Source organism: Salvia hispanica, chromosome 3, assembly GCF_023119035.1.
Source record: "Salvia hispanica cultivar TCC Black 2014 chromosome 3, UniMelb_Shisp_WGS_1.0, whole genome shotgun sequence".
NCBI lineage: Eukaryota > Viridiplantae > Streptophyta > Magnoliopsida > Lamiales > Lamiaceae > Salvia > Salvia hispanica.
Genome location: NC_062967.1, coordinates 48,193,473 through 48,206,530, shown reverse-complemented (window position 1 = coordinate 48,206,530; position 13,058 = coordinate 48,193,473). Strand labels below are relative to the sequence as shown.

The 13,058-nt window shown below is 37.5% G+C and overlaps 1 protein-coding gene across 3 annotated transcripts in view; it reads right to left on the bottom strand.

Moving 5' to 3' along the window:
• Positions 1–13,058, bottom strand: part of LOC125213442 — a 45,511-nt gene that overhangs the window by 6,203 nt on the left and 26,250 nt on the right. For 2 of the 3 annotated variants that reach the window (XM_048113997.1, XM_048113998.1), the window contains 17 exons: positions 12,894–12,978; positions 12,471–12,803; positions 11,711–12,067; positions 11,130–11,619; positions 10,533–10,696; positions 9,864–10,020; positions 9,422–9,691; positions 7,816–8,013; positions 6,040–6,082; positions 5,427–5,545; positions 4,832–5,290; positions 3,554–4,327; positions 3,377–3,450; positions 2,950–3,295; positions 2,779–2,877; positions 2,556–2,711; positions 2,034–2,215 (listed from right to left, as the gene is read on the bottom strand). In XM_048113997.1, the coding sequence (XP_047969954.1) occupies positions 2,034–2,215; positions 2,556–2,711; positions 2,779–2,877; positions 2,950–3,295; positions 3,377–3,450; positions 3,554–4,327; positions 4,832–5,290; positions 5,427–5,545; positions 6,040–6,082; positions 7,816–8,013; positions 9,422–9,691; positions 9,864–10,020; positions 10,533–10,696; positions 11,130–11,619; positions 11,711–12,067; positions 12,471–12,803; positions 12,894–12,978 (4,306 nt within the window). Of the gene's footprint in view, positions 1–6; positions 1,247–2,033; positions 2,216–2,555; positions 2,712–2,778; positions 2,878–2,949; positions 3,296–3,376; positions 3,451–3,553; positions 4,328–4,831; positions 5,291–5,426; positions 5,546–6,039; positions 6,083–7,815; positions 8,014–9,421; positions 9,692–9,863; positions 10,021–10,532; positions 10,697–11,129; positions 11,620–11,710; positions 12,068–12,470; positions 12,804–12,893; positions 12,979–13,058 lie in introns of those variants that run through there. The other variant, XM_048113999.1, reaches the window with a different exon arrangement.

Sequence of the window (13,058 nt, the reverse complement as noted above, 5' to 3'; positions counted from 1 at the left end):
GCAGAAAAAATAAAGAATTTAAGCATCCTGTAAACTAGTGTAAATACAGTAATGGCCACATTGGTCAATAACTTGGTTTCCAAATTAAATTTCGGAGCTAATGGAGAGAGATTTGTCTAATCACTTAAGTTAAAACAGAGTTCTCATGATTTAAATCTATATAAGCAACTATAATCAGCCTCTTAATCACATTCCACTCCACTCTGCCAATGCAGAAAAAAATACAGAAAGGTCACCGCAGGTTCCTAAAGGTGTTCATAGCACAGGAGGAATCATTAAAGCTGAACGGGATGCTCCAAACTAATTAATATGGCATGGAGAACAACAGAATGTAATCACGACAGAAGAACACCTGCATAACATTCTTGAAACACTTTTGTGTGTATAGGTTCATGGATACATCCAATACATTTCATTAACCTGATCCCCAAAACAGCATTCTTGCAAGACATGGGTGTATGATGATTATCAACAACGGAATATATAATATATGCTCATATTTGCTTCGCCCACCGCAAGGAATAGGATAGGGAAAATTGTAAGGAATAGGGGACTGGGCAGGTGGTTTCTGGATGATCAACCATACATGGGTGCCAGCTATGAGGACTTGGAAGTCTCCTTTTTTAATAGTATATTCAATGTTTTCTTGTCCAAATAACTAGAAGTATAACTTTCATCTTGTTGGAATTATATATGGTAATTTAGTATTAGGTAGTACTATGTCATTTTTGGTGGACAGAGGTAGTAAAAAGGTGTATTATGAGTTGATGAACATACATAATAATTAGTCCCACTGTATGTTTCTCACATATGCTTAACATGGTATCAGGAACAATAAGATATAGGAATTCAAAATTAGGGTTCTAACAATTCAATTTTTTTTTGGTAAAAAGGGAGGGGAGCCACCCATTCAGATTTTAAGCACAACCAGTGGAAGCCACCCGGCCAGGGAGGTGCGCCTCCACGGAGTGACCTTTGCCGGAAGTCCAGCGGCCAAAAGCAGTGAGTGTGACTCTCCTGCATAATGGGGTTTTCTGTCTAGAACCTGCTTTTTGTGTGCGCAAGGGCGCATGAGTTGCCAGGATTTGATCCGTACGGTCTCGTTTGAATCATCTTGACGTCCGCTATCAATCTTTGTATCTGTTAGGATCAATACCTGGTTGGTATTGTATACCAGCTTCCATTTGAGGTTTATATCGTTTGATTGGTTTGTTGCATCTTGTCTTGGGCAAGTTGCTTTGTTTACCTGTTTAGTTGGGTCAGCATCAAATTGGTGTGATACCATTTTGGTAAAGGTTCAGATTCTGTTTTTGGTAACAGTTGGTTCTGTAAAGCTTTTTCTGGTGGGAATTTATGTGTGAGGAGGAGAAACATATTATGGTCCTTATGTGGTGCCCGTGATGCTAAGAATAGCGAAAACCAAACTTATGCTTTGAATTATTTGGACTCACATACTATACAAATCAATCGACCATCATCATCACCTTCTGATGTGTCCAAACTTTCTTGTCACAAGAGGATGCTCCTTTGTTAACTCAAGTCACCATTTCAGCTGATTAATACAAAGTTGCTTCAAATTCAAGAAATTTCGAGGTTTCAACTGACTTTTGTCGCTGTTGTTGAGTGAAATCTAAAGAGGAAGAAGATATTGGAGAAGGGAATCGGTCTTCCCATTTTGAAGGCAATTAATTTGTCAATGCTGACAAGTCCTAGTTTTGAGTTAATAATTATTTTGATGCTTCTTCTGTGACAAGCTAGACATGATTATCTATGTTCTAGGTGGTTGGGGAGTGCTGGAGTTATATGGTTATTGAGTATTAGATTTTAATAAGCTTCCCTAGTTCTATTAGTGTTGGGACTCTGGTATTATATATAGGGGCATTAAGTTGATGAATGAATATACAGAAAATTGGTCCCGCAATGTATTTCTCACATATGATTAACACATCTCTCTTAGCACTGAGGAATGCATATTAAACTTGTAGAAATCTATACGAAGATGTTAGCCATTAAAAAAGTAGAGGCCAGGATACCTAATAGGACCATTAGCTGATCCAAGGCGGAATACGATTATAAATCGAGAGCCCTCCTCATAGCCTCGAATTTCTGCTCGTATGAATATCCGTGAACCATCATGTTTCATTAAGACCAGTGTGATAGTATCCTCCTTCACTATTTGAATAGGAAATGTCCAATCTGTATCGTGTAATCGTACCTATACAGTACGACCAAAATAAGTTAAACAAAGCCAGTAAACATGAATTAAACATTTAATATAAGAATATCCCCACCAACCGGATATTAAAAAAACTGAGAAATGCATTGGAGGTAGATGTTGACATGGAAGAGGTTTACAAACATGTACAGGATCCATAATCTGATTAGCTACTGCCTGGTCTTTTAAGATGTGAACTCAAGCTACTGCTTGCAAGATGTGATAAACAGCTTAAATGCAGCCATTAACATTTAATCTTAGGACTACATAACTATGCATCATTCAGTACTATTGTCGAAAGAGCTAATCACACTTAAAAGCTGAGAACTGATGCACTGACCTGAATTAGATGAGGTCCTTGTGTTTTATTATGTACAAAGGAGACTCTGGCATCTGACACCCGCAAAGTCTTAGGTTCATCTTCACTGCTGAACTTCAAGAACATATTTTGACCAACTCTGTTCGTAAACGTCATAAATGGTCGAATGGAGATTACCTAAAAAAAAGGCAGGCATAAGTTATACTTAAAAGCAGGAATCATTTTAATGAAGAGATTAAACCACCTTTGTTGGGACAGACTGGTATGGGGAAGGCTTTGTAGATACAAAGAGTTGCATACACTTCCCGTCGGCATTATAAGCAAAAATGTCCAGAGATCCATCCTAACGATAAACAAAATGATGATCAGATAAAACCTAATATAAATCAAGGTGCAGAACTTTCACGGTGTTTACCATGTCTCCAAGTGGAGAAAGATCCTTAACAGGTCCAAAATTCTCTTCTCCAGAGTGACCAATAGATGCAGACAGGCCAAGAGATTTGAAGTTCAATGCAGATGCAAGTGTATAACCTTCATGTATATCCTCCTCAGTAATCTCCTCAAGAATGACCTCTTCGATCTTTTTGGTGTGAAAAGACAGTGGATTCTTCTTCATTTTTCTAGCATTGACATCAACAAGCCTGAAACTAAGTGCCGGGCATCTTGCAACTCCGAACCAATATGGAGAATACACTTTAATAATCTTTGGCTGCAAAGGCACTTCATTGGAATTATTCTGCTCAATAATAATTTGAACAATCCTGCACATGAAATGTATATTGCACAAATTAGTTCTGGTCCATAGAAAATGAAAAGCATAAGATATAATAATAATTTGAAACCTTCCAGACACAGAGCTTCTCAAATTTATTGTCTTTGACGGTGAAATGTGAGGATGTGATACCAAAACGGCCTCCTAATACAAAACAATGCAAGTTAATTACCATTGAAATAGTCATATTTAGGAATATACGTTCTCCCAGGAAAGAGAGAGAAAAATGAAAAATTGATAGACTGACGTGTAGTGGCAGCCATCCTTTCTGGGGAAGTAAAGAGAAGTACAATGGATTTCTTATGTCAGCATCATACACCCTGACACTTTCCCCTGGACCAGACACCCCTCTGTAGCAGGAAAGAAAATGACCACTTGCTTGCATCTCAAGAAGTGAAATTTCAGCCGCAAGTGGGAGATAGTTAGCAATCGATACAGGAGGTTTAACAACAATAGTCCAATCCTGTATTGAATTAAACTGGGTATCCTTTGCAATTTCAGTGGCTTGGATGCTCAAGCAAAACCACAAACCATGCGAACTATTTGATGAACTTTCATTTATTTCAGTGCAACACAAGAGTTTTTCAGTCTCCGTCAGATTGGAGACACAAACTTCTCGGATTTCACCTGATCTCTCCAAATCCTGTGACTGAGAAGATATATCCATGACAGAACTCCATGAATATTGGTTAGTAGCTTCTATTATTACAGGTTTCAGATGCAACAGATACGAGGCTGACTGATCAAGGCAAGGTAAGGGAATAGGAATAGTTTCTCCAGGTTTTAGAGACCCAATCATTATTTGCGACTTCAGACCCTCAGCTACGTGTCTCTTGTTTCTTGTCCACCTCCTTTGCCTAGCACGATTCTCATATTCTGGTGAACTGTATGAAACTGGCCACTTCAAACTTTCATAATCTGGAGCATATACCCATCCATCAACTGTGTTGGCAGATGTACTATCAACACGCCATTCATCAATCCATTCCCATCCTGAAGGCAAGTCGACTCTGGACAGTTCCTGCAACATGTATGTAGTGACTAGTTAATAATTCACCATATCCAGTCAATATAACCACTTTCTTAGACTACTAGATCACTCTCTCCCTCTCTCTCTCTCTCTCTCTCTCTCTCTCTCTCTCAACACATGCCATGCCAATATCTACATCTGTATATTCACATATAGTGGCTTCAAGATAGGCAGTGAATCTGGAATCTGGTGTTAAATTCCAGATAACTAGTGTGTATAAAACACAACCATTAGCTTCCACAAAGTTGAGTGTGTATTGAGTGTAGAAATGGGTGGGTCACTCACCCCCTAAAAAGGCCTTATATAAGAGGGGAGGGTTGTCCAAACTTATAGCAGTCAATGTGGGACAAGAAACAAGGATCTTAACACCGAGCATGACACATAGTACTACCATGTTCTCTGTCATTTAAACAAATTGACTTGAAGATGAGATATAATTCTACAATCTCATCTATATTTAATAGTACAAAAAAACATTTTCTGCGTATTATTTACCTCCTCAAAGTTGGAACATGCAAACCAACCATTAGTAGTGCTGTAATTCTGAGATTCAAACAGTTCCTCAGTTGCCAATTTACTCCCGTCATACTGAGCCATCTTCCTCTCACCACTTTCTGACTTTGCATCTGCGTTTGTAGCCCTGAGCTTGAGGCATAAATCCAGAGTAAATTCGGTATTATTACGAACTGATACCAGAGATCTAATGCTGACATATCTGTTTCCATCACATACACGGACTTCACTTGCAACCAGATTATTTCCTAGTTTCCAACATGCAACAGGTGAACCATAATTTAACCTCATTGTCGTCCATGGTCCCTCTGGGGATGTGCTAATCTGAATTGAACCAGATTTCCTGAAACCATTTATTGGTTTAGGACTTTCAGTTCCCAGTCTAGGTCGCAAGAACACAGCACATTTGATTCTACCAACTTTTCTGATTCTGCCTTCCAGCTGCATAACAAAGGGATATCAGGTTAAAAATGTAGCTGAGGAGCTCCCACTCAGTTCTATTTCTTGAACTCCACAGACACTCATCCATTTATGTCTACAAAAAAAAGGAAGGGGATAAGGGAAGGGGAAGGGTCACCGAAGATTCTCTAGATGACAGCTCTAGCCAGAACTCATTCAGATCATTAATGGAATTCGAGTTGGCCTGAGCCCTAGTCAACTCTTTCAAAGAACAGGAACATGATCCAACTGCTTCATCTGCAATGCCAAATCAAAGTGAATAAATCAGTTTAGAACAAGGTCTGTGAGAAACTCTATTTTGGAAATCTGAGCAAGGTTTCTCAGCAAAAGAAAGAGGAAATCTAAAGGAAAATGTACATTTAATTGGTTTTTTTGGTTTAGCTCCACATAGTCCAGGACAAGTAAACAAAAGTCAGAAAGTGTCAGAAATCCTTGATTTGACAAATCTATCCAGGAAATGATTGGATGCAGATGAAGCATCTATTGTTGTGGGAACTGTACTTTATAAAAATATAATTCAGCTGGTATAAGTATGTGTATAATTAATATTTTCACCAGAAAAGATAACTAAAGATAAGCTTAATTAAACACATGTGCATACAATGGAGTGTATAATGTTATAGATGAAGTGCCACTAAAACAATGTTCTCAACTTTGCAAATACACTTTTATATTATTTAATTGGTCATTGTTATGTCAACACATTGAGTCCATAGGAAACCAAAAATTACCTTTTCCAGTCTCAGTTACAGTAAATTCCAGCATGCAGCAGTCCTGTAAAACACATAAAGTAAGATGTGGCCACTAAGCTGATACTCATACTGCGAATAAGAACTGATAATCTCAAATAGTTATGTCCATGGCTAGCAAGATGCAATGCCAGAAGGAGTTGATATGTGAAATATAAACACAACGGTGGAGCCATGAGAGATATACTAAAACATCAAAGCTTACTAGAGAATCACAAACGACACCAACAGTTTCAATAATCATTCAATCAGAACGGTCAAAAAGCTTTCCACAAGAGATTGCCTGGCTCACGTTCACGATTAGATTATAGTACCAACTGGCACATGGTACGGGCTCAACTCAATGACTAAAGCAGGTCAGTCAATTCACTGACTCATCAACAGATATATAAAAAAATAGCTTTTTAAAGTATATCTGATAGTTACACCTATACAAAACCTGTGATAATTACACTCAAAAAATATTTAGGGACTTAGTCCATCTGAACTTGCAGGATTTTTTGTTCGCACTTAATTATATGAACTCTCTTTTTCTTGAAACTAAACCCCAAAAACTAGTTAATTTTGGCAGTTTGTAACATATTCCAATTGGTGGCTGACTAATCCAGCAAGATTTGCATTTAACATTTCAAACATAATATTTTGCACTTTTTTTTGCTTAATAATATGAACTCTTTTTTCTTGGAACTAAACCCCCTAAACTAACATTCTGAACTTCATGTAATAATAGGACCTCTTTTATCATGGAACTAAACCACCTGACCCAGTGGATTTGGCACTTGACAACATATTTCCATTGGCAGCTGAATCATCCAGCAAGATTTACATTTTTAGAATAATTCTTTTGCACTTAACACTCCTAACTTGTTATTTGGATGCACATTATGCTCCAAAGTTTGGACGGGATACATTAGGTACCCAAAAGTGTTATTTCAAAGAAGAACTCGAGGAAACAAACTGACACAGATTGGACTTTCCTTTTTCATAACAAGAAAGCTGAGAGTATTTGGGCTAGCAAGTTCCTTTTTTTACTCAGATCTGGTGTGCAAATAGGTGTTTCAGAAGTTTTTGACTCAAACGCAATCCACATTAAAATTTGAGTTTTTTACTGGCAATAAATAAGGGAGGGAAACTATGCCTGACAGATAACTCCATCCAAAGGGAAAGACTTCCTTTTCTATCAAATCCATAAGCCTTGCCCTCCTTTCCAGCACTTCTCTCAGCCCTCACCAAAGTTACCCAGTGAAATTGGGGATGGATGGGCTGGAAGTAAAATATGGGAGATACAAGGTTTCAGGTATGGCTATTATCCCTTTGTCTTTTTAAACAGAAATAGGGGATTATTCAAGATATGTTTGAGCAGCCTAATGCAGGAGACTAGAAAATGCAATATGAGCCGCTAAGGGGGTGTTTACTTTTCATGGTTGATAAGATAGATGATTGAGATTTTATCCATGTTACATGAATTTCTCTAATCCCACCTTTTGAATGGGATATGAATCAAATGAAATTATCCAAATGATAGGAGTTACCGAGGGCTTTGGGATATCCCAAAATTCCAATCCATCTAAGTAAACAAGAGATTAGCCTATATCATTTTTTATCCAACTAGGCTGATCCGCCTAAGTAAACGCCCCCTAATACAATAAAGGCAATCCACTTCAAGAACTTATATGTATATGTGCATGTACTCAAAGATCCAAGTACATATGAGAAATATATTTAATAATTTAGTATTCAAGCAGTTTAGAAACGAACCACTGAATCAGTTTTGAAGAAGAATACTTCATTCCACTTCACGAATATAATCTCTGAAGATTCAGAACCTCTTGGCTCAATTCCACAAGTTCGCGCACTTTGTTGGTTTAGGTGTGATTGACTAAGTTGACTCTGATCTTTAAAAACATGGACAGCAACACTGAATTGATGTGATGACAGACCCTCAGGCTTCAAGAGCTGTGCAATCAAGTAAATAGACAGCAGCATCATGAGAAATATCAATAACATATATGATCGTCTGATGTTGCATGGACACTGCAATTCATAAGAACTGACACCCAAAGTTTTTAAAAACCTTTAAACCTTAAGGCATGAATCATAAAAACATATAAATTATATTTAATGTATAATAAAACACAAAACAAGATCCTTTCGTCCCATGAAAACATGCACAAACCTTTTGAGCACGAGTGTTAAGAAATTTAGTGTTGTTTGAATTGTTAGTGGAGAAAGGGTCATACATTAGTGTTATTTGTATTGTGAGTGGAAGAAGGGGCCCACTTTAAAGGTATTGTTATGTAATGATAGCTTTGAAGGGATATTATTGCAATAAAGGGAAAAAAAGGAAGAAATGGACATGTTTTTATGGCATGGACAGTTAAGGAAAATAAGCATGTTTTCATGGGACAAAGGGAGTAGCAAATATATGAAAACACATAATTAGACAGAGAGATGTGAGAGTAGTGAGAGTACTGAATCAGAACGTGGGGTTTGCGTTCCAATTTATAGTCATTTTTCCTTTAATCCTTCTAATTAGAGCTATTTTTACACATGCCACTTGAAATTGATGCTTGAAGCCTAAAACATGAAACCCATTCATTTTCGATCCACGCAAAACCCAAAACGAATGGAAAAAGAAATTCATGTGGTTTTTGTGCGCCTTGTGCTCCTTACAAATGCTTTTTTAAACCATGTTAAGAACTACAATTGAGGAAAATCCTCACATCAAATCACTGCCCCGAAAATTGTTAACCAGGATGACAACCAACTAGTACATAGAACTTGTATACGGTATCATTGCATGCTCAAGTCAATAACTAAATCTCATTAAGGCAGTGAATTTGTTGAACTCAAACAAACAGCATTTCCAAAAACATGCATCAGTTATCACCAAAATGTTGGTAGGGACCATAGTTTAGAACCACATTTCAAGAATGTATGTTTTTCAACCAGAGAAGGAAAATCCATGATCAGATGAAAATCACAATTAAATGCACATGCTGGTAGCATGTATATTAATTCATCGAGAGATCTGAGGGCCAATTAAGCAGTAAAGTAGACTCGATCTTCCGTCATTAGAAAATTTGGACTATCGTGTTAATTTTACATATCCAATCTACTTATCTTTAAGTACCCCCCCCCCCCCTACACACACATTGAAATTCAAGCAAAAATATGAAACTTTGTACTGCAACATATGTCATCAGTAAATAAGAGTTCAGTGTTGCTCAGTCACACAAGTTAACACTCGGCCATAAATTTTCCACACATAATCCTCATAATAATATTCATCTTCGTATGTCCATTTCAAGTCATCAGTAACACCACATGTATAAATCAGAAGAAAATCCAGACAGGAACGCACCTCAGCTTCAGCCACAATTATGGTTACCATGAGTCGGAGCTTCTTAAGAAGATCTCCTTTCAGATGAGAGTCCAGCATGTTCTTTGGAACAGGCAGTTTTAGGGCCTTCCTGTCTCCGGCTGGCATTTCAATTATGTCAGGGAGTCCCCGGACTCCAGAGGCCCTGATAAAAATGTCCTTTCCAAGCTTATTCTGGGGCACGATGTAGTGATGTTTTCTTTGATGGACAGCAGTCATTGATCTGGTTTCACTAGAGGGAGAACTTGCTTCCTGTTAACAAATTTAAGAGTTTCACCGGTAATGGTAATATTATATAAGTCTCCCTCTCTGATGCACAGATTGCTCAGTACTCTACCAAGTTACAGACATCCTATATCTAGCACTAATGGACATGGCAACAAAAAGAAACTAAATATCTATAACAAGAGACGAAGAAATATACCTCCCATGATTCTTGGCCATGACTAAGATTGTTCCAGCTTGCATAAGCTTGTAAAATCATATTTGCATTTGAAACAGACACATTCAGGTTGAGATCTCTTGTCGAAGTAATTCGTAACTCTGAAGCCACACCAGGAGCATTAGGATTATATTGGTACCTATGAAAAGTGAAAACAACTGTTAATGATAACCCTGCCGCCCCCCAAAGAATAGATAAAGGTTAAAAAAGAAATAGAGCAATAATAGATGGACAAAGGATTTGCATGAGATAATAAAGAGACTAGAGAGGCCATCACTATAGTTACCGTCATATCCAACAGTTTTATACGGACACACTACATTTGAATAATAGATAAATAAAATAGGGCAAAATCGTTATCCACATCACTATGAAAGTCAAATGCATGACAAAATGTACATAATGACAATTTCTTGCATGCAAGAAATTATGAGAGTGAGTGATACTAAGTACCTCTTTTAACATTTCCTTACCATATGAGGCAATATATTTATCTAGAGGACAAAAATAAGGAAAACATGTATGATGGACATTGTAATGCCAAAGACAACTATTGCACAGTTATTCCATCTGTATTAATTACTCTATGCTACATAATTCTACCACCAATTAGGGAAGGATGATGAAAGATTTAAACTAGCAAAAGCTTACCTCAGTGATCCATCAACTGGTTCGATAAGAGGCTCCCACGAATCATATTTATCATTGAATGACCTTGCAGCTAAAGAGAATGTAACACTAGAATTCTGGCTATCGGGTCTCCCATGCAAGGTGAATCCTATGCCACTCATAGAAATATTACAAAGTGGGACTATCTGCAGAGTGAAAACAATAGTTAGGAAACAAATATAGAAATAAATAATCCGGCCCCATAGAAGGAATCTGTCTCTCACACATATAGAGATCTAACAAATGAAATTTTAGGAGCACAAACGAACAAGCACAGTTAAGTACAAATAGACAAGAATGAACATGTAAAGGCACAAGTCAAAGTGCATGTGGGAATGTCAGTAGACAAAAGAGTAGATGAAGACTAAACATGATTTAGGATTTCAACTCATATTCACAAACACAGATTTCATTGAAGTATACAACTCAATAAGTATATATAAAAAATATGTGAAAGCAAATCAACTTTAGCATTTAATGAAGGCTTCAATGCCCACAGCATGATATGTTTTACTATTAAAGGGAACTAAAGCTGCAAACATACTCAGAACTCAAGCATAATATAAGTCGCGAACTTACCACACCACCATAGTCATCAAATAGTGCTGCAGAGAAAGTTCTTATTTCTGCATCGATCAAAGTATCATCTGAACCGCTTGGTATGTCCGGACCACTGAGTTTTAAAGCAAACCTCTTAGGAGGTTTTTTCAATCCATTCCTCACAATGAAGGTTCCCAATTCATTTCCAACTGTCCATACGCTAAATTGTGCTTCCGTATACCTGGAGTCAGATGTGTCCCATATACTTGCATCCAAAAACTGATCTGCTGACACCATATCAGCACGAATGCATCTTAATGATGTGAAATCGGATTGCTTGGGTTTGCCTTTATTAGCAACACATCCTAATGTAACAAAACCAGGTGGAGCCTGAGGCATCCAGAAAGATATATTATCCATTTTCCTTTGCTTTTTTATTTGTCCAACAAGCTGAAAATCAGAAGGTGATTTATACAGGTCATAATCTTCTGAATCTTGGAGAACAATGCAAGTATTTGGTGGTTCATACCTGAAAATAATTAAAAGAATAAGTATCACTTTGCACTATAATGCAAAGTAGATAGAGACTTAGTGAGGTTTAAGAAAAGGTTAGTTAGTACCCTTGAACTGCAATATCACCAAAATATACCATTCCTTCTGAGACTACAGGACGCCAGATAGATAACTTTTTTCTTGATCCAGAACCTTGGTTCCACCATATTAACTGGAAGGATGCAACTGCTTCAATCCTCCTCCTAGAATTTACAGTTGATGACCTTTCTGATTCAATCGTATTGTTACCCAAAGAGCTAGAAGCTTGATCAGAGCCTTTCAGCTCTTGAGGAGAATTTTCCCGATAACCCAAGTACAAATGACGTAATTCATATGCTCTATTAGTCAAACTCAAAGTGGCAGGATCAGCAGATAGAAATGTTCCAATAGAATTATCAACCCGCCAGAATGCCAAGTTTGGGCACCTAAAGTCAAACCTCAAAAATCAATAAGTGGTTACACGAACTGAGAAAAGAGCATAATTAAAGTGGTCGGTCATCATAAAATTAGGATCCATTCCTTATCACAAATATTCACTTGTAGCATATCATATTTCAATGGACTGGCATTGTTTTCTACTGTGTGTCCATTCCCACAATCGTGGTATTTTTCCAAAATAAAATTTTGCTGTTCAGCATCTTGAACTAGCCACCTCTTCGAGGGTATTGTTAAAAGATTGCAAAAGGTGGCACTATTTGTTACTTTTGAAATATTAAAGTACAGACTATGATCTAAGCTCAAAAGTGAAAGGTGTAAATCAGGCATTACTCATCAGCAAATTCAAGTACCCAAGAAAGCAAACAAAGAACACAAAAGGATATACCATACCCAGAGAATGACCCAACAACAATGCAATCTCTCAATCCACAAGGAGAAACTAAAGATTCCGAAATACAGAAGACTGAAGAAACAGGAGGCTGTGCCCTTCCTGGAGAAGCCACACAACCCATTGCAACATAGCCTTTTGGGGCTTCAGGAAACCAAATTGAGCACACTGCTTCTCCTTTAGAGCAGCCTTCATCAACAGTCAATTCAGTAATACCAGAGCCTTCAGCCGGAAGGACGTGTGGAGGAGGCCAAATCAGCTTAAAAGATTTTGGCCTCTTAACATGTATTAAGCTAGTATTAACAGCAACGACACCTTTAGTTGGTGGCTTGTCACTGTCAAAGGAGGAATCAAGACTTAATGTTTTTGTATGGATTATAAAGGGTGAAAGTGAGGGGAACATAGAAGATTAGAAGTTGACTAACACCGGAGTCAAATAGTCGCCAAGCACAGCAAAACCAGATGGAGCCTGAGGTCTCCACAATGTATAAACTTGTTCACTGGCAGGACCTGCATGGTACAAATTGGTAATTTAAAAGCTAAAAGAGAAACAAAATGAAATGTATACAAATAACACAGAGATTAGATAC